Source organism: Lissotriton vulgaris, unplaced genomic scaffold, assembly GCF_964263255.1.
Source record: "Lissotriton vulgaris unplaced genomic scaffold, aLisVul1.2 SCAFFOLD_384, whole genome shotgun sequence".
Lineage (NCBI taxonomy): Eukaryota > Metazoa > Chordata > Amphibia > Caudata > Salamandridae > Lissotriton > Lissotriton vulgaris.
The window spans coordinates 597,012-620,431 of NW_028255135.1; the positions used below are offsets into that span (position 1 = coordinate 597,012).

The 23,420-nt window shown below is 47.7% G+C and overlaps 1 protein-coding gene across 1 annotated transcript in view; it reads right to left on the reverse strand.

Annotated features, from left to right (window-relative positions):
* Positions 1-23,420, reverse strand: part of LOC147659221 (solute carrier family 22 member 23-like) — a 655,822-nt gene that overhangs the window by 193,554 nt on the left and 438,848 nt on the right. The window contains exon 5 of the mRNA XM_086951876.1: positions 8,829-8,956. Within this exon, the coding sequence (XP_086808002.1) occupies positions 8,829-8,956 (128 nt within the window). The remainder of the gene's footprint in view (positions 1-8,828; positions 8,957-23,420) is intronic.

The window sequence follows — 23,420 nt, forward strand, 5'->3', positions numbered from 1 at the left end:
GTTGTAGATGGGGGTGTTATTCCAGATATTGGGTGCATGGATGGAGGTCTGTCTTCTGGGTTCTTCCTTCTTGCATCTTTTGGTGTCCAGTTTGGCCAAGTCCTTCATCCTGTTGTAGCGCAGTCTACCAGAAGTAGCTATTGATTGGCCTGGCATATCGGGACATTTTTCTGATTGCTTTGAGGTGGTACAGTTAGTCTTGAAGACAATATGTTAATCGAAGCGGAACCAATGCCCTTCTTTCGGGTTTAAGGCGATATGGACACATTTCTTCAGACCCTTTGTGAGCTGTGACACTGAGTGTAGGATACTTTTCAGTGATGCTAGAGGCTGTGAGACCACCGAGGAGAGCGACCTTCATCCAGGTGTAGAATGTTAAAGTTTCTTTAGAAACTATTTTCTGCAAGAAATGGGTCCACCTTCAGGATGTTGTATTAGTTTTCCTGGAGATGGGTTCTTTGAATCGGAGGTCAATGTAGTTAAAGGTGAATCCAAGGAACTCAGCAGTGTCTGTAAGCTGTAGGGGCTGCAAGGGGAGGTGGGTGAAGCTAACCAGGTCCACGCTGGAAAGTCAAGCTTGAATCTGTGATTGATGCGGTTCAGGGCTCGAGTCGGGGGTACCACGCGGGTAGACTGCGTCCCCCACTTATTTTACCAGGTGGACGCCGTCCCCCCTGCCAAAAAGCTGGCCACATTGAGGGCTTCACCAATGTGAAGGAGCTGTATGGAAAGATTGCTGAGGCTTTCAAGATTCCCCTCTCGGAGGTGCGTATACTTTTACCACTAAGTATAGTGGGTCATGGATTACACTGAGAAGGAGCATGGCAGCTGCCAGGGGGCACATGGTGGTAGTGGGTGTACTAGGCTACAAAAAGGCCCCTTAGGAAAGAGTGAACTGCGGCCAATGGCCAGCGCCTAATCTGGTGAATGTACTGTAGATTTTGGGAGAGCTGAATTGTAGCTGAATTGTAGCTGAATTGTAGCTGAATTGTACCTGCCCCCATCGCCGTGTAACCTTCCTGGGTCGATTCACAGAGCTTTTCACAGCATTGCTCCCAAAAATACAGAGAATGACGCTACATTCCACAGTGTGTTAACTTGGCCCCCACAAGTAAAGCGGGACTCCCTGTAATAGGAGGGGACTACCTTTCGTGAATTCTCTTCCTGTCGTGACTTCACTTCCTGTGACACCACCTAAGTTGGAGCGTCCTCCCACTTTTTTTTTTAGGACTTGTGCCCTGATGCATTTTGTGAACAGGAGGGACTCGGTATTGCTGGGTTATGCTCAGATGGGACTGTACTACTGAATCTCGATACCAACAATATTCTGGCATACTAACTTTGAAGACAGAATATCAAGGGATTAAATATTAAAAGGCAAGTGCATATAGGACACTAAAATTACTATTCCTAACTACATCTACGTACCTTGAAGAAATATGTACCACATAGGTATCTCTATAACTAGTAAATCTAGAGTTACTTACCTGTTGATCTTTTATTTCCGATATTCTATCCCATTGATATTGCTGATTTGACATTCAGGGGGCACACCTTCAGAGAGGTATTTGACAGCCACTTTTGGATTCGTTCAAGGCAGAATATGAGTCACTGATTGAAAAGATTCTGAGGTAGAGTTACCTATCAGGTTGATCTTGAGTATGTCAGTGAGTACACTACCTAACCACGTGTCAGAATAGACCAAGCCCTGGCACTCCGTTGAATCTGGCACGCATTTTCAACATGGTCGTGCCACCAAGGCACCCAGACTCGAGTAGGGCGGATGGGGTGAATAGGATGTTTAAATAAATGTGGTTCCATTTATGGGTTTTCAAACTACTAATATATTTCTAGAACCCGTGATGTGCATGTAGTATCTTGAAATCCTACACTGAGTGCAAAAAACAACAAGAAGCACATACTCTAGTATTAAACAGTAAAGCAAACTTTCGCTGCATGATTTCCCTCGAGCTAAACAGGAAACGTGACATAAAAACTAACCAACCCACGACAAAAGATGAATCTGAAAAAAAGGAGCACTTTTTAGAAAGATAGAAACGAGAACAGCCAATTAAGTGATTCATCAAAAGTGACAGCCAGCCTGCGTCTGATAAGCAGGACAGATGCTCTGCGCAGCTGCAGCTAAACTGCAAGACCAAAAAAAACACAGACTAATTAAAATTGAGAAAACCAGCTGAAAGGCTCATTACTTTTCTTCACTGGAAGCTGAACTAGGTACCGCCTGAAACTATTTCCCTCTTTTCCTAATCTTTGCCAACATGCGGCGGCATTCAGTCTCTCTTTTGGCGGACGACAAGAAAAGCAGGGCACTTATTTCAGCTGGAGAAGATGTGGAGCAGTCGAGTCAGAGACCGTGTTATCAGCTTTTGGAGAGATTCAACAAAACGAAGTCAGAAAGAGGGTCCCCGACCATGTCTTTAGGGTGATTACAGAGAAGAATTATAGCATGACCCACAAACAGAACATGCTAAGCTCGTGCGTCAAATAATTATTGTTTAAATACTGCTTTATATTGGTTAGTGCTGCAAGGAAGAAGTGCTAGCACTGCCCGACACTGGAAGGATAAAACGTCGAGATGTCCTTGCGTGGTTTGACATTTGTTACCTGTAGATTACTACAGATGTCACCTGTGAGCATTTCATGACCTGTAGATTACTACAGATGTCACCTGTGAGCATTTAATTCACTGAAAATTGTATGAGCATATAGGTGTGTTGTACATTTCACAGGAGTATTGGCGCAATTATATCAAAGGAGACTCTTGCAACATGGGTGCAGTCCTATCCAAAGAAGGACAATGTCCTTTACATATCCCACAACCTCTCATAGTGGTGGTCCTCAAGGTCACTCCATGGAAGCTCTACGGTCAACAACTTTGATCGCATCATCATCCACCCCTTGCACTCAGACTATGGTTTAATGTTTACCATTCACGACGCATCCAGCTGATGGAAGGGTAGACATTAGGTGAACGGGGCATGCTATGAGATGCATCACTGAAACAGCATGGCACTTATCACAGTCTGTGCTAAACCCCATCCAGATGGGCACATGTAGGAGCAGAGTGACACAAACCAGGTAGGAAGCAACCCCACCGACAGAACTCTTAGCAGCCTGGACTTTTAACATCTGGTGAGTTATAGGAGAAGTTAACAGCAGTGTTTGCACTGGTGACAGCTAGATCCTACTTCCCATGCTGCATACTCCTTCAAGAGCAGCGCTATAATAGCAAAGTCCTCCGCTGAACGTACCAATGCCTCACCCCTGCCATTTTCCTTTGTCTCTGAAGTCCCCCTAAATGTTTTCCTTTTTGGTTGAGAAGAGGGGTTCATAATTCGAAGGGACCTCCGAACACCAAATGTAGTGCTCGCTCTGGAATCACTTGGTGTGCAGTTGGACAATAGAGACCCTCACTTGCTTTCTCTACTGTTTAGTCCTACGGTGGTGTGTGTGTGAGTATGTGTGTGTGTGGGTGTGTGTGTGTGGGTGTGGGTGTGTGGGTGTGTGGGTGTGTGGGTGTGTGGGTGGGTGTGTGGGTGGGTGTGTGGCACCTTTGAGTCTCTAAAGGAAGTTCAGGCTGGTAGCCGCATTTGTGCAGTTTTGAGGTGCAACTGCTGCAATCCTAGGTGGCTTCTACTAGTCTCTTTGTGTAACTTAATTCCATTGAACGCTGGTACATGGAACCTGTGTGTTGATTTTTTTTTATTAATGAGCAAGTAAGCATCTGAATATTACATAGATCGCATTTGCAATAATGAATGCAAGCATCAGATAGACGAGTGATGACCGTAAACTTATTTTGTATGAATGGTGAATGCAAGTGGGAGATTGTCTGCTACCTACAGGGGAACAACAGTGACAATATGTACCCCAAGTATTTTATTCCCTCCTAAACCGTCTGTCTTCAGCACCTGCGTGGTGAAAGGAGCAGCTACACAAAGGGTCTCACCAGAGAAGACCTCAGGAGAATATACCTTGCTGGAGTCACAGGCACCAGCTCCACAAAGTCCATCCAGAGGGCAAGGCCAGGCTCCTGTATTCAGTACTCTCAGTAAGGAAGGAATTTCTGCCTTAACCAGACTGGTTATATTCAATGTTTTTAATAAATATTTTTATTGCAAAACTAAACATTGCATTACAATGACATTCATGTTCACAAAATTATGTATCGAAGTAGCGTCCGGCAATGGGTGATAAAATCAATTGATAGAACGGTATAAAGCATATTCTTTTTCCCCTCATTCTGGCATTCCCGTCTCACTCATCAGATCTCTTCAGACATCTGTCCATGTCCACTCCAGTCAACTGGCATGCATATCATTCCTCTATACTCGTTCCACTTCCCCCATGACTGGTTATATTCGTGAAAAACACACCAAATCTTATTCTGAACAGCCAAGGACTGAGCATATAAAATGGACTATTCCTCAAGCAAAACATAGTTCTCCACCAATATTAACACGAGTGGAGCTCAGTGTTTCCTACATATGGAGCTGCAGGCGGACCATCGCCCGTCCTAGGGTAGGACCTAGCTGATTGTCCTGCTTAAGCTCTGTTGGCCTGCATGGCTGCTGTTGCGGACTATGACTGAAGAACTCCTTAGCAGCACTAGAAGTAAAATAGGCAGGCATAGGGTGCCAGAAACAATTCACCTCTAGCCACAAACCATGCTACAGTTGTTCCAAGAATCCTCTCCAAGTACAGGGTCGCTCTGGTTTAAGTCCACACCCTCTCTTGCTCCCTGTGCCATGATATGCTTTCTTTTCTCAGCATTGTAGAAACCCAACCCCAATTTTCCCCTTTCTCTCTATTAATTAATTAGCCGTGGTTGGTCGCAGAGATACAGAACGACCTTCAGTGACATTTAGCTTGGAAAAATGAGCTCTGTTTGTGGTTCATCACAACTTGCCTTTGCTGAGCACAGGTCCAGCATCTAGCTAGCTAGTGCCCTAGCCGAGCTCAGAAGCTAAAAGATTTCCTTGGTGTTCTTGGTGTGGTCCATTTTGCATGTCGAATCTGCTGAGGGTAAGACCCGTCTGTCTCCCTTCAGTACCAAGGTCTACCCCCAAAAGACGCAGACCCATTAAACTTGGCTTATGAAATTGATACTTATCCTTACATATATGGCAATACCAGAGGAGCATTTCCCTCCTCCCTAGCTCTATCACAACTAGCAAAAAAACACAAAGTTTCATGATTCATTTTACTGTACTTTTAATCTGGAGGAGAAGGTGTTAATGCATCACCACATTCGACTCCAGAGACACTCTACCTCGAAGGCGGCATAAAATTATTTTTCTAATCAGTCATTGAATTCAATCCATGCCATGTATCCTCACCCTTTGCACTCTTTTTCTTCCGATTTCCCATAAATCCCTCTCAAGAGAAGCCAGTTTATATAGGTTGACAATAAAATCAGGTAGACATACATTAGTCACCCACCACTGTAATTCAATCCTGTGCTTTGTCCATACAGGTCTGGTCCAAGAGCTTAAGCCCAAATCTTCACTCTATTTTCATCAGAGGAAGGAACGAGAGTGGGTAATGTTTCAATCTACAAACAGCTATACATGAAACCATTCTCAGACAAAACAGGGCAATCTGAACATAGTTTCAACGCACACAAAGGTAATCCCATTTTGCAGTTAATTAGCTCCAGGACTTAGCAAACCCATCTATTGCCTACCACACCTCAGCCATGAAGAAGACCGTGAATAATCAATCACGTGCATCACCAAATGGATATTATATCCACGAGGCCCTTACAACAATATTACCTTAAAATGTCTTTGGTTGCAATCTGCCTAATGGTTGTCCACCATCCAATCAGAGAGTTAAAGTGAAGAGAATACCATTATGCTGTGGTATCGGAGAGGTTATTTTACAAGCTTAGTTAGACCCAGATGATATTTAGCTATAGATTGTTTAAAGTGTTCCTAAGCGAGGTGTCAAGCGGTGGATTCCCAGCCAATGACAGCATGATTAACCATGGGATGAAACGTTTTCCAAACCTTTCAGAATTGGACAAGAGCTGGCTTACAGTGAATGCTCATTTGGTCATTGCTCTCAGTCGGGTGTTCATGGCTGACAAGCGCTGAACAAATAGAAAATATAACTGTAGGGTGAGATTCCCAGAACATGGTGTGGTACACAGCAGACCTTCCAAACATCATTTACACTATCAAAAATAGATTACAATCCAAGATGGAGGAGTTTGAAGAGTGGTCTGCTTGTCTCAGATGCACTGCCACTCATGCTAACCAGAGTCATATGTTCGCAGAGCCAACACCCCCCCAGACCCCCCCCACCCCACCATCCTGCAGTCCCAAGCCTTTTTTGGGACTTACTTCAAAAGATCAGTTCAATCTGTGGAATAAACTATTATTGTCACAAGTTTCAACGTTCCCGGCTTGATGGCAGCTTGATGAACTCGTAGCCCGCAGTCCCAGATTTGAGGAAATAATCACCCTTTTTGTTTAATTGGAGGAAGCTATTGCAAAGTCTACAATTGTCCTAATTCCCGGTAAAGTCTTCACCACTCTGCAAATACATAGCTTTAAAGAAAATGTAAAATCATTGCCTCAGATGTGTTTTCGCACTATATTGATTTATTTTATAGGCTTATTATTATTAGGGGATTTTCCTATAGATATCGGATTTCAATTTGTTCATATTAACCTTATTCTAATTTATACTTTTTGCAGCTCTTCAAGGTTACTAATGGCAGTTATAAATTGTCTACTGTATTCGACATTATACTTTCTCTTTGTCGCTCTGATATTATTCTCTATTGTTGACGGTCAACTGTATTTTCCTATTTTATATACCAAAAAAAAGTATTGTACACTGGATACTAAAAAGAACTTGGGAGATAAAAAATGTATACCTCCACACTTAGCTCTGAGTTGATTCTTTCATGGTGTGCCAGATCACCAGGTTGTCCTTAACCATTCCTAAAGGTACAATTTGACTGGCCTACTGGCTAAATTGGAGACTTTGTAATACGGAGACATTGGTCTCCCTCTATTTAAGCACTTTACAGAATCCTGGTCCAGTCACTTCATCACCTCTGTACCTCGGTTCCCTCATCTGCCTAGATTGAGAGTGCTTCGAAGACCACCCACTCAACCTTTTAATGCAACGCTAACCACAAAGTCTATTAACACATCTGTTAGTTTACCCTGAAAGGCATCACAGCTTTTGGATTCCGCCTTTTCCAAGGCTACTATAGATTGCAGGATGAAAACGGTTGCTCCACCTCCTGGCTGACTGCATTTTCTCATAAGTTGCTCGAAGACATTTTCTGACCACAGATCTCCTAAACACAACCTACATCCTTCAAAGCAAAAGGCAGCACTCCTGTTTTAATGGTTTGTGATAAGCTGGGCTAGTATTCGGCATCATCTAATCTGCTGAAAATATTTACTTTGGTCTGCAATTGCTTCCTGCCTGCATAGGATGAAGACAAGAGAGCAGTGCTGTGCCTCAGTATGTAAGCCTTCAACCACTGTAGGAGATGGTCTTCAGGTCCTTCTCGGCCAAGCAGATATCAGGGAGAGGTGGACTTTTATGGAAATTATGGATCTCTTTCGAGACTCCGACATTAGCCAAAATAATATTTTGCATCTTGGCTATTTTCCATGAGAAGTTGCTTGTGAGAAACCTTCCAAACATCGTCCAGAACAAGACTCATTTTGGAAGAATGACAATGGCAAATAAGGCTTTGGAGTCGTTTTGGCAACAAAGGGAACCAAAACTCCTTCCCTGGCAAATATAGTCCTTCTAAATGTCATTCCGCATGCTGGTGCAATATCACATTTCATCAGCGGGTGGGCTTCAGATGGCCCGGAGCCTCCTGTAATCAGAGGTTCAGAAGCTCTTCACCCTATGAACAGTAGGTACTAGAGACTGACAGGAATGAAATCTCTGGTATTCGGAGAGTAAAATAAAATGGATACAGTCACCAGTTTGTGGACTTAAAATGAGTAAATATGCGAGAGAAAAGAAGTTTCCATGGCCTATCTTATGTTGGGGTCTTAGCACCCCAAACGAAGAACAGATTTGAACACTACACCTAGATATATGTAATTAACCATTACATTCTCGCAGTTGAAACAACGAATTTTCAATTGTGAACTATCCCATCTGTATCAAGCCCTTAAACTCCGAAATTCCTTTACAGCGCTGAAGGCATGAACAAAGTCATGGCAGCTCTACCAAAGCTAATCTCATTTGAAGGTTACAAGGGGATCATATGAAGACCGTAACCAGGAGGTTACATGCTACTTAAACCTAGAAAGGGATTAATGAATGTAGGGGAATAAGATTCCACATCTGCCCTCAGTTTATCTTTTCTCTTTCTGAAAGCAGTGGACAAGGAACAAATAGCAAGCCCCCGTAAGATCAGGTTCTTTGGATTGAGGTGGGGCGGTAAGAGATATGAAATGTGCATTTGCACAGACATTCATAGCGGGCTGTTGGCATCCAATCAAAGCTTCTGAGACATCAAGATTTGCAAGCGTCGGTTGCTTACAGACCTTGGTACAAAATGAAATGACTAGCAATGGAAGAAGAATACCCTGAAATGCAGCAAGACAATGAACCATACAACAATCAGCAGCTGGTACTCTCCATGCCAGCCCAGGCCCCAAGATGGAGTCAAAAGATTAGGATCCTAACCCACAGTTAAAGCTTCGCACCTTAGTCCTTGCCATTTGTACAGTGTCAAAGAAGCGGTCATCAAAGCTTCATTTTCTATATTCCGACTGACAGAACAAGTATGGTACACACGAAGTTCAGTTACTCACCAGTGTATACCCCTCTGACGTCACTCGCGAGATCCACCTGGTTCCGGTGTGTGAACTGTAGCAGTAACTTTTTGGCTGTTCCATATTGCTGCGTCGCCATCAGCCACCGAACAGATTCCGGGAATATGCTTCAGAGAAGGCGATGAAAAATAAGAGAATTTACTACTTTACTCACAGACTGTGCGGCAGATTTAACAAAACACAAAAGTTGTACCAGTTCTAGGAAATCAGAATGAAAGAGCTTGGTAATGCGAAATACAGCAATGTATGTAATGTTAATAAAGTCATTCGCACAGTATTTATTGACAGGGCAATCTCTAATCTTAAACTATGTAAGGGTTGCAAAATCATAAGTCCATCAAGGTTTAAAAACTAGTGGCGCCTTGAAGGTGACATTAAAAGTTCTATAAGTACATTATCCTTGCTCAGGTTTTTGCTGATTAATGTTGTAACATTTTTAGGTCTGGCCTAGAGACAGCTTTAGCTGTGTTACCAGTATCAGGTAAGCAAAATAAATACAAATACATGCATGTATACATAGAGACGCTTTGGGTCAGCCCGCTTCATCCATTGGTTAGTTCAACTTTTATTCACATTTTCCATCCACCCTCACAGCAAACGACATTGGGTCAACCCAAGCCTTTGTCTCTCTTGTAGTGAGCGATTACTTTTTGCCCCATCACATGTGCAGATCTTCCTAAAAAGGAGTAAACTTCAGTGTCCGGGATGGTGACCAATAATTTAATTTGCCACTGCTTTTTTATTTTCTATCTTGAGCCTGTGTTTCTTTTACTCACCTTTGTATAGTTTGTCTTAAGCTTACACTAATTCCAAACGGACGCTACCTTTAGTCTTTACCAATAATTGCACGTGTATAATTCCCATGTTTTGGTGGTCGCAAGATTTTTTTTTCTTTTTATTCATGTGGCATATCCGTACAATAGAAAATATTAAAAGGCCATCACATCAGTTTATCCAGGCCAGGCCTATCGGTTTTGCCAATGCCGTTAGATAAGTATTTAAAGACATAACAATTCATTTCGGAAACTAGTATAAGGCCTGGGCACCACAGTGGAAAAGATAGAGATATGTATTATTAATTTTAGAAACTAGTAAAAGTGGTAACATATCTCAAAAGAAGTGGGAAGTTCAAAGAAGATGTAAGCGGGAACAGGAAGAGAAACAAAACTAATCAATACAAGAGAGAAGGGGAAACCGGGATGGAGAAAAAGAAGAGGGAGCGAGACATGAGAAGTAGAGAGTTCTACAGGACAGTAAATTAGCAGCTTTAAAAACAAAGTTCATTTTCAATTAACGGTAAACCTGCTTCAGGGAGAGCATTAAAATGTGGAGGGCCTTGACACGACAGAAGGGACATCACACTGAGCTGGAGGGAGCGAAAGATGATCAGATCATATGTAGAGTGGGGACAAGGCGAATGAGAGAAGTTATGGGACGCCATCTTCTGTGTCCTTTTTTTGGGCAGGGGGAGTGATGCGAGGTCTCATGGATAACTCCTCTATTAGGATGGTGGAGATAAGGAGTTGGCTGGGTCACCAAGCCGTATATGAACATCGACGGACAGGAAGATATTCTTGAACGAGGGAGTGGGCGAACTGTAGGGATTCAGAGTGGAAGCTGCTCCTTCACAGACATGGAGGGGTTTTGGATGGGAGCGATTGTCCACTGTTAGAACAGAAGGTGGAGTTTTAGGAAAGTGAAACCATAGAGTAGGGTTTCCAATGAGAAGAGAAGCTCTCGAGTGAAAACTGGGAATGTGTCTGTTTTTCTTAAATTTTACAGAAAGCTTTAACTTGCAATGAACACGAGTATTACAAAATACTATCACATGGTGCACAAAAGAGTGGCATGACAATGGCATGGAAAAAGCTTTGAAGCAAGGTTAAGTTCTGAAATAATAAATTGCTTATTTAAAAGCTCGACCAGGGTGGGTAACCTAGTCACAAAAAATATAAGTGAGGAAGCATTACCATCCTATTTATTTAAAACATATTTTATTCGTGTTTCAAAGGGAGAAACGCCCAATATGACAATATCAATATAGTACAAAGCTACCCCGGGATGGGGTAGAGCACCTCCGTGCACCGCGCAAATGACTGCAATAGTCTAATTCACTTGAATATTGTTTTAATCACTGTTAGTGCTTCAAAAGTTCATCACGTTTTCAACAATCCATTGATTTCATGGCTTTTGTTTTCACATTAAATAATTCATGAGTTAATACGTCCGATGCAATTTCAATTTAATTTTCATGTGTCCCAATGCATTTCGGGCTCTCTTGTGGCCCTTTGTCAGGGGATACTCTACAAAAAAAAGGGGGGGCAGAGCTGTCAGCCTAAGATATCAATTCGCCAGTATTTATCAATATATGAGGGGTGACTGTCCATAAATGCCGGTGTAATCGAAATCATGCATAAACCAACTCGTGTTTGACCGGTGACATGGTGATAACTCGATCGTCAATGTGTTTAATCAGTGTGCTCTGTGTGATATAACAAATAGTGGAGATACCGTGTTAAAGCATAAGTGCATTGCGATCGTAAACAATTTAATGACAAATGTGCTAGGAACACGCATGCTGTGTGAGAACCTCGGTCTGTGAAAACGCCCAACTACACAAATTAAACCAAGCCGGAAACTCACATGAACTTGGATCGGACCACTTTAACCTGTGATACATAAAGTGACGCGCCGCCGGTTAGTGCCCGGTTTTGCAGAAATTACACGATTGTGAAAGGGGGGTCCTCTGAAGAGGTACTTACTCGTGAAACGAGAGTGCCGAAAGAACGGTGTGCCGTGGTTCCTCTGTGTGATCGGCGTGTGACGTCTGTAAGAGTGTTCTATTAAGATTGTGCTAGAACACCCTCACAGACGACCCCCCTTTCACAATCGTGTAATTTCTGCAAAACCGGGCACTAACCGGCGGCGCGTCACTTTATGTATTACAGGTTAAAGTGGACCGATCCAAGTTCATGTGAGTTTCCGACTTGGTTCAATTTGTGTAGTTGGGCGTTTTCACAGACTGAGGTTCTCACACAGTATGCGTGTTCCTAGTGTAATACTGGCAACGGTCTAGTTGCCCTACGCACGCACGCACGCACACATACATACATCCGCAGGCGTGGCCTGCGGGGTGAATAAATGAAGGACGCGCGCTCGGGCACGTCACTTCCTACACACACTCCAGTGTCTGCCTCGTCATTGTCGCTGCAGCGCGACCTGCCCCTGCGCAGCAAACCGAGGTCCGGCAGGCCCAGTACAGGTGTCCACTGGGGGGCACAACATTGGTGACGAGCGGAGGGGGCCCAACCCTCGCCCGTACACCGGCAGCCTGACCAGAGCAACCTGCTCCCTTCCGCGGTGCCGCCCGCGTTCCGGCCTGCAGCGCCAGCGGCCTTCCCTGTGGCCTTCCATCTGCCCCTGTGTCCTTGCCTGGACCCTGGACCCGTCCCCACTGCCATCCGGGGGACGCGGCAAGAGGATTCAGCGGTACCGGCCCGCACACGCGACCTCCTTCATTCCCTCACGCATCTCGCGTGTATCGCGGACTGGCCCATCGCCTGCCAATGCTCACGCATTGCGCGTGAGGCGCGGTATTCACCCTGCTGATGCTCACGCATTGGGCGTGAGTGGTGGAAACGATCAGGGGTGTGCTCTTCTGTGCCCTGGAGGGAGATTGACGACGTTCCTGGGCCATGTGTGGTCCCTGGCGAGGCCCCAACTCTTAGAGGCCACCGGAGATCTACTGCAACCGCGACGGAGCTGAGGTGAGCCGCGCAACTGCCATACTGCGTCGCGGAACAGGCGCAACAAAAAGGGAATTGAGCAGAGAGGGACACACAGCCTACCTCACCCAGACACACTACCGCCATGGGGGACGAAGACGCTCCAGCCGCCACCATTAAAATCCCTTTTCAACACGCTGCTTCAGGGGTGCTGCCACCGTTTAGTGAAGCGGAAGACCCATCCACAGCCTCACCGAGGTGGAAGGTATGGCTCGAGAGACTAGAAAACTACTTCATAGTCACGAGGGAGAAGGACAAGGCAGTTAAAAGATCACTCCTACTACACTCCGCAGGGGATGAAATATTCCGACTATTCAAACACCTGCCTAACACGGGGCGGCGGACAATTACGACGCAGCGGTCGCCGCCCTCAACGGCCATTTTGACCCCCAACTAAATGTAGACTTTGAAGTGTTCAAACTGGGACAGGCACGCCAGAGGGAAGGCGAGACGATGGACCAATTCCATGCTCGCGTCAGGGAGTTGGCCAGCTCCACCGACGAAGACCAACCGAAAGCCATAAGGAGGCAGATCATTCAGGGATGTCGAGACAAGGCGCTGAGAGGGTCGATCCTACGCAAACCAGGGATCTCCTTGGAAGACATCCTCATACTGGCCAGATCTCATGAGCTCTCAAACGTCCGGGCCACCGCCATGGAACAGGCGTTACATAAACCCCAGATCAAGACGGAAACCATCAAGATTGAAAGGGCCGACGCAGTGCGGCCTCAGCCGCGGGGAGCACCACAGAAAGAGTTCCGGCGAGACCCAGATCGGAGAGACTCGCCCCGAGCCCGGTGTGGGTATTGTGGGCACGAGCCCCACGCAGCCAAGGACTGCCCAGCTCAGGGGAAAACTTGTGCGAATTGCGGGATCCCAAACCATTTTGCATCTGTGTGCCGCAGAAGGAACACTTCAAAGACTTTCAAGAAACAACGGACGCCCACCAGAGCCGTTCGTCAACTGTCGTTGACCGATCCACCGCCAGCAAAAGCCGAGAGACACCTACCTACGGTGTATGACGACTCAGAGTCAGAAGATGATGAAGCCTTCATTGTCTCGTTTGCAAGAGAACTCAAGAGACGACGGCGGCCACAACCAACGTGCGTCGTGCAAATGGCGGGAAATGAAGTCAAGGCCGTCAGACACTGGCGCCACCGTCAACGTGATGGGCCTGCAGCAGTTCAACAAACTACGCCCGCGGCCTCTAGTGGTGCCATCCAAAACCAGGATATTTGCCTACGGAGCGGACACCCCATTGCCTCTCAAAGGAAAGATCACCATACCAATTCAGGCCGACGAAGCCGAAGTGATGGCAACAGTCCACATCATTAACCGAGAGGCCGACACTCTGCTAAGTAGCCACATCGCCGAAGACCTGAAACTCATAGCCTTCGCCAACCGTATCAGATCACATCAAGTGGAGGAGCTGTTGGGACGATTCCCTGAACTATTCCGAGGCCTGGGCTGCATAAAATGCGAACCAATCAAACTGCATATTGATAAGTCTGTTGCTCCCACCGCCTTGCGCCACCTGCCGGATACCATTCCACCTACGCCCGCTGGTGGAAAAAGAACTGGAGAAACTAGAGAGCTTGGGAGTCATAGAGAAGGTCACGGGACCCACTCCGTGGGTGTCACCAATGGTTATTGTAGAAAAGCCCAAACAACCAGGCGAGATCCGCTTATGTATCGACATGCGACTCCCAAATGCAGCGATCCGGAGGGAGCGACACCTGACCCCCACTATGGACGACATCGTGGCTGACGTGAACGGATCGAGGTGGTTCTCGAAAATAGACTTAAACGCTGGATACCATCAGTTACCACTAGCGGAGGAAAGTCGCTTTATTACCACCTTCAGCACCCATCTGGGCCTCCGACGCTACAAGCGTTTAAACTTTGGTATTTCATCGGCAGCAGAGGTGTTCCAAAACACTATTAGGGAACTCCTGTCTGGGCTGCCGGGAGTAATAAACGTCAGTGATGACATTCTAATACACTCCGCCACCGCGTCAGAACACCACAAACAGCTGCGGGATGTCCTAAAGAGACTGAGTACCTACGGAGCGACACTCCACAAAGAAAAATGTCAGTTCTTTCAGCCTTCCATAGAGTTCTTCGGATACGTCTTTAACCAGGATGGCATCCAGATAGATCCGAGGAAGTCCAAGGCCATCAAGGACGCTTTGGCACCAAAATCCCCGACCGAGGTAAGGAGTTTCCTCGGCATGGCCACCTACTGCGGCCGGTTCATACCGGGCCTGGCCATTCGGAGCGAGCCGCTACGAGCCCTGACCAAGACGGATGCCATATGGCAATGCGGTCCGAAAGAAGATGAGGCTTTCCAGGGAATCAAGGATGCCCTCTTGGAGAAGGCCACGCTTTCATACTTCGACCCCACGAAACGCACAGAGGTGATCGTCGATGCCAGCCCGGTGGGCCTCGGGGCTGTCCTAACCCAAGAACATGAACCCGGCCAGTGGACAGCATTAGCGTTTGCCAGCAAAGCCCTAACCTCGACCGAAACCAGGTATGCACAAATCGAGAGGGAGGCCCTCGCCATCAAATGGGCTTGTGGCCACTTTCACCTGTACTTACAAGGACACTCCTTTGTCATGGTCACCGATCACCTACCATTGGTGCCCCTCTTCAAGGGAACCGCACCGCACCCACCACCTCGCATTGAACGATGGGTAATCCAGTTACAGTCATACGAAATGGACGTCATATATCGCCCCGGAGCCAAGAATCCCGCAGACTACCTGTCACGGCATCCATCCCAACTGGAGCCAGAATCAGTGGACGACGACTGTGAGGAATACGCCCAGTGGGTGGCACTCGCCTCATGCCCGCAAAGCATGACAATAGAGGACATAAAGGAAGCGGCGGCTACCGACAATGTCTACCTGCGGTCGCGTCAGGCTGTTCAAGAAGGTTCGTGGGCCGACTACCTACGCCCATCTAATTCCTGGCCCGCGGAGGATAAGGAGGCACTCACAAAAATCTGGCGAGTCCGCCACGAACTAAGTGCCACAGAAGATGGGGTGCTGTTAAGGGGCTCGCGGCTGGTCATTCCCCAGAGCCTGAGACACCGGGCCGTACAGCTCGCCCACGGAGGCCACCAAGGCACGACCAAGATGAAGGCGCGCATGAGGGAGAAAGTATGGTTCCCGGAGATGGAAATCATGGTGGAGGAATATGTGAGTAACTGCATGGCCTGCCAACTGACCAGTGACCCTAAAAGACCCGAACCGGTGATCACGGAAGAAGCCTGCACGTCTCCATGGACCAAGATCAGCATAGACGTTGGGAGTTTCCCAGGTGAAGGCCACACGCTGGTAGCCATCGACTCCTACTCGAAGTATCCGCTGGTAGAGAAGGTGGTCTCCACGGCATTCTCCCACGTAGGACCAGCACTAGAAAGAATATTCTCCATGTTCGGCTACCCCTCTGAAATACGGAGCGACAATGGGCCACCCTTCCAAGGGACCGAATTTGCCAACTTCCTCAGGACAAGGGGAATTCACCACCGTCGCATCACACCTCAGTGGCCCCAGGCAAATGGGGACGTTGAGAGATTCATGAGGACCCTCAATAAAGTTTTCCGGATAGCGCTGGTGGAACAGGCTGACCCCGAACAACGACTGCATGAATTCTTACGGGAGTATAGAAGCACTCCCCACTGCACCACGCAAAGAAGCCCATGGACCCTCATGTTCCAAGGGCCAAGGAGAGATCTCCTCCCCACTGCGCCGGACTGGACACCGCCCCCAGTGGGAGTGGAAGAGACACAAGAACGGAGGCGGCAAGGAAACCAGAGGGCCAGCCGAAGCCGAAGAGCAGCTCCAAGGAACCTGAGCCAGGGGGCCCAAGTAATTGTACGAAACAGACGACCTGGGGGAAAATTCCAAACTCGGTATGAGCCGGGTACATGGACAGTAACATCGACCAATGGCCCCATGGTCACTGCCCAAAAGGGAGAAGAGGAGATATCCCGAAACACCTCGTGGTTCAAGGCCCTACCACCAGAATCCAGACAACGCGTCGGGGCTGGAGAAACGAACACTGAGCTATCGGCACCAGCGACGTCCCGGGGAGAAAACCTGATACCCCAGGAGAGCCAGGCAGACGGATCTGAACCTGCGTCGGGGTCCCAAGCCCAACTGACCTCCGTCAGACGGGTGCCCCGACGCCGACGGAGACATGGTCAACGCCCGGAGATACAACCTGCGGCCCAATCCTCCACCGAGTCAGAGATTGAGGGACTATGCTTGCACGCTGAAATCCTGAAGCTGTCAGCAAGGGACACGCAAGTACTTGGGCATTTGTTATAGACTGTTTTCTAGGACAGACTTGAGTTTTCAGTTGTTGCGAAAAGTTTATATAGTTGGATAGGGATGTAATACTGGCAACGGTCTAGTTGCCCTACGCACGCACGCACACATACATCCGCAGGCCAGGCGTGGCCTGCGGGGTGAATAAATGAAGGACGCGCGCTCGGGCACGTCACTTCCTACACACACTCCAGTGTCTGCCGTCATTGTCGCTGCAGCGCGACCTGCCCCTGCGCAGCAAACCGAGGTCCGGCAGGCCCAGTACAGGTGTCCACTGGGGGGCACAACACCTAGCACGTTTGTCATTAAATTGTTTACGATCGCAATGCACTTATGCTTTAACACGGTATCTCCACTATTTGTTAAATCACACAGAGCACACTGATTAAACACATTGACGATCGAGTTATCACCATGTCACCGGTCAAACACGAGTTGGTTTATGCATGCTTTCGATTACACCGGCATTTATGGACAGTCACCCCTCATATATTGATAAATACTAGCGAATTGATATCTTAGGCTGACAGCTATGCCCTCCCCTTTTTCTTTTTGTAGAGTATCCCCTGACGAAGGGCCACAAGAGAGCCCGAAATGCATTGGGACACATGAAAATTAAATTGAAATTGCATCGGACGTATTAACTCATGAATTATTTAATGTGAAAACAAAAGCCATGAAATCAATGGATTGTTGAAAACGTGATGAACTTTTGAAGCACTAACAGTAATTAAAACAATATTCAAGTGAATTAGACTATTGCAGTCATTTGCGCGGTGCACGGAGGTGCTCTACCCCCTCCCGGGGTAGCTTTGTAATAGACTTTGAATCATTCACGCTGCTTGGACACGACAGCGATTCCTCCGCAGCACGCCACAGACCATTATTTGGATTATTACGTAACACAAGGCAGTGCCAGCCCCAATTATTTTCTTTGTCAACATCAATATAGTGCCAACATAACATACTTCCAGTTTACATATATCAGTTGAGTATCAGTCCTATGTATACATTCAGGAAGGTCAACCCGAAAAACATGGTGTCTCCCTGCTCCCTACTACTATTAACTGTCAACCCACCCACCCTCCCTGTCTGCCCCAGACTCACTATCATGTTAAATCAGCCAATCAATGATGAACAAATCATGATGTAACCCATGGTTGCTTGTACCTAACTTGTAGACTTGCAAAGAAGGTTATGTTGGGTCCACATGGGGGCAGACACTATTTGGGCCCACAGTTATCCTGCTGGGCTCCAATGTGCATTAATAGTTCAGTGCAGTGAAGGTTCAGTGGAAACAAACAACTCCAACATCGCATCCCACTCCAAAGATATCGGTTTTTTTCTCAACCCTCTATATTCTTCTCTTCTAATTGCCATACTTTCAGCCCTCCCCCATCAAACAACCTCCGCATGCCTATCCAAAGTAGTCAGTGGCTGCACAGATTTCCACCGTATTGTGATAGATCGTTTTGCCAGTATTAATATAATTTTTGAAAACCTGATCTGCGTCCTTGTGACTTACGCTTTTTATCCAATCCCAAAAGGCAGTATTCTATTGTATCGCTACCAACCCCAGGTGTAACTTCGTTAAGGATTGAGGACATTCGCCCAAAATGGGGTCAGTGGTGGGCACGCCCATAACGTGTACTAATACAGCTGGTTGTGCATGGCATCTAGGATATGTATCTGTTGCACCTGGGAACATTTTACTCAGTCTGTGTGGAGTCAGATACGCTCTGCGTAATATCATGTATTGAAGCAGCTTAAACTTGGGATTACAAGATACTTTCTCGGGGTATTCCAATATCTTCTTCCAGTCTTTATCACACATGGCATGTCTAATCTCTTCAGACCATTTGTTTCTAAGCTCCTGGAGTGGGATTGCCGCCCGGTAGCGGATACTCTCAAACCACCATCTAGAAAGGTGACCCCCCCCCATTACCCATGAGATATAACACATGCACAAGGTCGTGTATCTGGGGCTCCGTGCCGTCATGCGACCAGGTACGTTTCACATATCTACTGATGCTAGCATGAAGAATATATAGTGAGTTGGGAACGCCCTGCTTTCAAGCATTACCATCATAGACAGTGATCTGTTTTCTATGCCGGACGGGGGAAAGCCTTTTTCAAAGTGTGCAGATGCGCTCAGGCACTCAGAGCTATGAGGACATGCTCTCATGTAATGCGACATATTTTGTGAAAGATATGGATGCCCAGGTGTTTAAATGTGGCAAGAGCCCATGATAGTCGAAAGGGACTATCTGGATAAAAGGTCTGACATACTGTGATCTAATGGGAATAGAATATGCAGTGAGTAGTAGTCTGAGTCGCACTCACGTTTACTGTTAGTAAATACGGTTCAGACTGGTGGGTGGTGCTGTCGAAGTATAGCTCTCTGTGCTCTGAGCTGACTAACATCCGAAGTGCGACACTTCCCTCGGGAGTGTCGTCCCTTCGACGCACTCTTGAATAAGATTCACGTTATTAGTTCAATAATGGTCTTTGCAGGTATTTGTGGAAATTTCATATGTTTTTATTTTCTTTAGTTCATTTTACTCCTTCATAAAACGTTTCAAAATCATACTTCATATTGGTTCTGCCCAATGCATTTCGGGCTTTAGCCCTTCGTCAGGGGACTTGAAAGTCCTGCAAGATAATACAAGAACTTGTAGTTCCAAGTTTAAGTTTTGAATCCAACATTAATTACCATGACATGCAATCATGCAAACCTTGTTCAGAGGTAACAAAAATACATATTCAGGGGGATGGTATCAGAAAGACGGCAAAATTTGAAGAAAATAACCAACAAATTTAAAGAAAATGACTCGTGTATTTAGCATTTCATGCTAGGTAAATGGGAGAGTTGGTTAATACTTCAATTATAAGTTTTCGTGAACCAGCGGGTTCTCGTGCATAAAGAAAATGACTCAGACATGAGTCCCTTGCTCACTGCACCATCAGGATTCAAGCAAGCCGGGCGACGACGGCTGAAATGCCAGAAACCGGTCCCCGGAAGCTTGTCTCCTTTCTGGTGAAGAATTGGCTTGGTAGTTTAGTCTGCCCTGTTCCCATGATGCACTGGGCCAGGGACAGACTGATTTGCATATAGCCAGGTTCTGAGCTGGGATGGTGCAGTGAGCTAAATAACGGTGATGGATCAAGCCCTGATCTTTGGACTGGGTAAGAGTGGTCTGCTTAATTCAGACACTCTGTTCATCACCACCCCCTTTTCTGAATCAAAATATAAACTAGCGGGTTCTCGTGCATAAAACTATAACTTCGCAGTTAAGGTGAAACGGTATACATGCCGTGCGTATTCGATATGGGTGAATTACCGCTTCTCTAAAAATGTGCATCATGCAAATGTAACATTTAGATGGCGTGTATTTCTAACCTGTGACAGACCTGCTCTCCATGCGAAAAGTGGAGCTGTGCGGAAAAAGGTATAACAGTATGAGGAGTTACAATATTTTACGAGCGTTTCTCCATTGTGTTCTGTGAAGCTGTTGGTACAGTATCTAGCGGTCTGTTAAAGCTTACCGAAGAGCTTATAAAAGTTGGCGTGGATCTCGAACTCGCTCGGGGTTGATAAAGAATAATGCCGGATGGTCTGTGTATATGTGTATCGGATTGTTTCACAACAATGAGCCATTGCACAGAGTTATACTTCCATATTCGAATTGTACTTGTCAAATTGCTAACGTTATTGTTCTCTTGCTTTAAGTACACTTTGTTTTGAAAATGACCGAACCATCGTATACACCGATCGACACACACATGTAAACATATTCGTTGTTTAGCAACCGCCAATCACCGTAGACACTTTGACACGTCGGAACCGCGAATCACGATCCTCGTTACTAACCCCGGCAGACACGTCACTAACTTGGCACCAATCCGATACACATATACACAGACCTTCCGGCATTATTCTTTATCGAAGTTATAGTATTATGCACGAGAACCCGCTCGTTTATATTTTGAAGCACCATCCTATCCACCCATTCACCTGGCACGAAACGTTAAACACATGGGTCATTTTCTTTATGCACGAGAACCCGCTCTCACAAAAACTTATAATTGAAGTATTAACAAACTCTCCCATTTACCTAGCATGAAATGCTAAATACACGAGTCATTTTCTTTAAATTTGTTGGTTATTTTCCCTAAATTTGTTGGTTATTTTCTTCAAATGTTGCCGTCTTTCTGATACCATCCCCCTGAATATATATTTTTGTTACCTCTGAACAAGGTTTGCATGATTGCATGTCATGGTAATTAATGTTGGAGGGGGGGCGTGGCTTGGGCGCCGATGGTCGCCTGAGAGCTCGGCTCCGGGACTGAGCCCGTGATTATCCTGTAAATCGGAGGCTGCGGGGCACCCCAACCCCAGCAATCTGTTGATCGGCCCGACGGAGACCTGCTGGGGCCCCTGGCGGAGTCCAAACGAGTGGTGACCCGGCGGAAAATCGGAGTTTATGGTACTGCGGAGTGCGACCCAACATGGCGCCCGGACTTCATTGTCCCCTTGGCCGGATCCACTAGACGGATGGACCACCACTAGCAGCGGCGCACACCCTGCCCTGCCGTCTCACGGAGATGTGAGGACCTGGACACCGGTCAGATCGAACTCTATCATCGAGGAACGCACTCGGACGGGCAGTTGCCCCCGCTATAGTGGTTCCCGCACGCGGGCGCCTGGAGGTCCCGACGGTGGCCCCACTCCCTACACTGCACTTGGCTACTTTCTCCTGGCCGGACCACTCCCATGGGAGGCGCAACCCTTTGGCGCCGCAGATCATCCGGAGGAGTCGGTGACCCTTACTCCGGGACTCTGTCGGCCGAACGGGCCTGCCCGACCTGGCGACGATTGTCTCCGCCTCCTCCACGGTGCCCTCAGACGACGTGGTGGTGGCACGAGCCGAAGCTGAGGAGGTCCAACAGGCCTTGGAGACGGGGATTTCCGGCACTAGACCTGAGGCCCAATAACCGGGAGAGTCACAGCCAGCGCTTGCACTCGGAGAAGCTCACTCCTGGACCCGCACGGTGTGCTCCCGGCGACATGGGGAAACCTAGAGGAGCCAAGGGGGCTACCCCAGCCGCCTCAGACTCGGAGTCCCAGGACAAAGAGGAACGTGGGGACCCGGAGAGTTCTGGTGGGGCACCAATGCAGCAGCAATTTGACCGCGTCTTGGAGGCGATTGCGACCACGCGCTCGGATCTCCAGCAGGACATTGCCCAGGTAGCGACAAGCCTAGGCCTCCTTAGAGCGGATCACGGCAAACTCTCGGACAGGGTCAAGGAAGTGGAGAGCTCGGTGAAAACATTGGAGCCGGCGCAGCGAACCCTGGCTGCGACTATGAAGGATGCCCTGTCCCGGATTACGGTCCTGGAGCAGAGAGCGGAGGATGCGGAAGGCCGTAACAGGAGAAATAACATTCGGGTGGTGGGCCTGCCGGAAAAGATTGAGGATGGCGACATGGTGGCATACTTGGAGGCCTGGCTCCGAGACACGGTGGCCCCAGAGGGTCTATCCTCCTTCTACACCCTGGAGCACGCCCATAGAGTCCCAGCGAGGCCACCACAACAGGGTCGGACCCCGCGACCGGTGGTGGCACGGTTGTTGCACTTTCGGGACAGGGACCTCATCCTCAACGCCGCCAGACATAATGGTCCATTCAAAGTGGCGAACAGCCAGGTGAACATCTTCCCGGATTACACCTATGAAACTCAATGTAGACGGTTTTCCTTCCTGGCGGTCAAGCGAGAGCTCAGGAGCGAGGGCATTCAGTACTCGCTCCTATTTCCTGCGAGGTTCCGCATAATTGTCGATGACGAGACTCAATTTTTTGATACCCCGGAGGACGTCTGCAACTGGCTCGAACTCTACAGAGCAGGGAAAGATGGCTTTGGCTCCTCATCACAGCAGACGGCGGAGCCGGAGCAGAGACGGCGATCCAAACGAATTCGGAGTCGCTGTGGCCGCTCAGGCGGACCCTCGACGGCGGAGACATCGACGGCGCGGAGGGGTGTGCTGGAGGTGTTGTCTACGCTGTCTGGCTCACGGGGCGATGCCATTGAGGAGGAAGCGGACCCTGGTGACGAGGGGATGCCAACGGACTCCGAGGAATCGGTGACTGATAGCGTCCATACGCCCGTGATCACACCGAAATCGGTGGAGGACCTTCTAGATGGACAGGGGTAACGGGGTGAGCTACTTCTTTTTGGGAGGGGGCCCGGCACGGGGGTGGTGGGTGCCGACACTTGATGCTGACTCCCGGGGGTAGGGGGAGGGGGGGCCTTGTTTTTGCCCCGAGCATGTTTGGCACTGTTTCGGGCTTATCTTAGTCCTGGTGGCCTGAGCGTCGAGGGCCCACTGCCTCCACCCGGCCCGCACCTGGCCCTTAAGGCCTTCCTACGGTGGCGACCGCAGGATTAGTAGG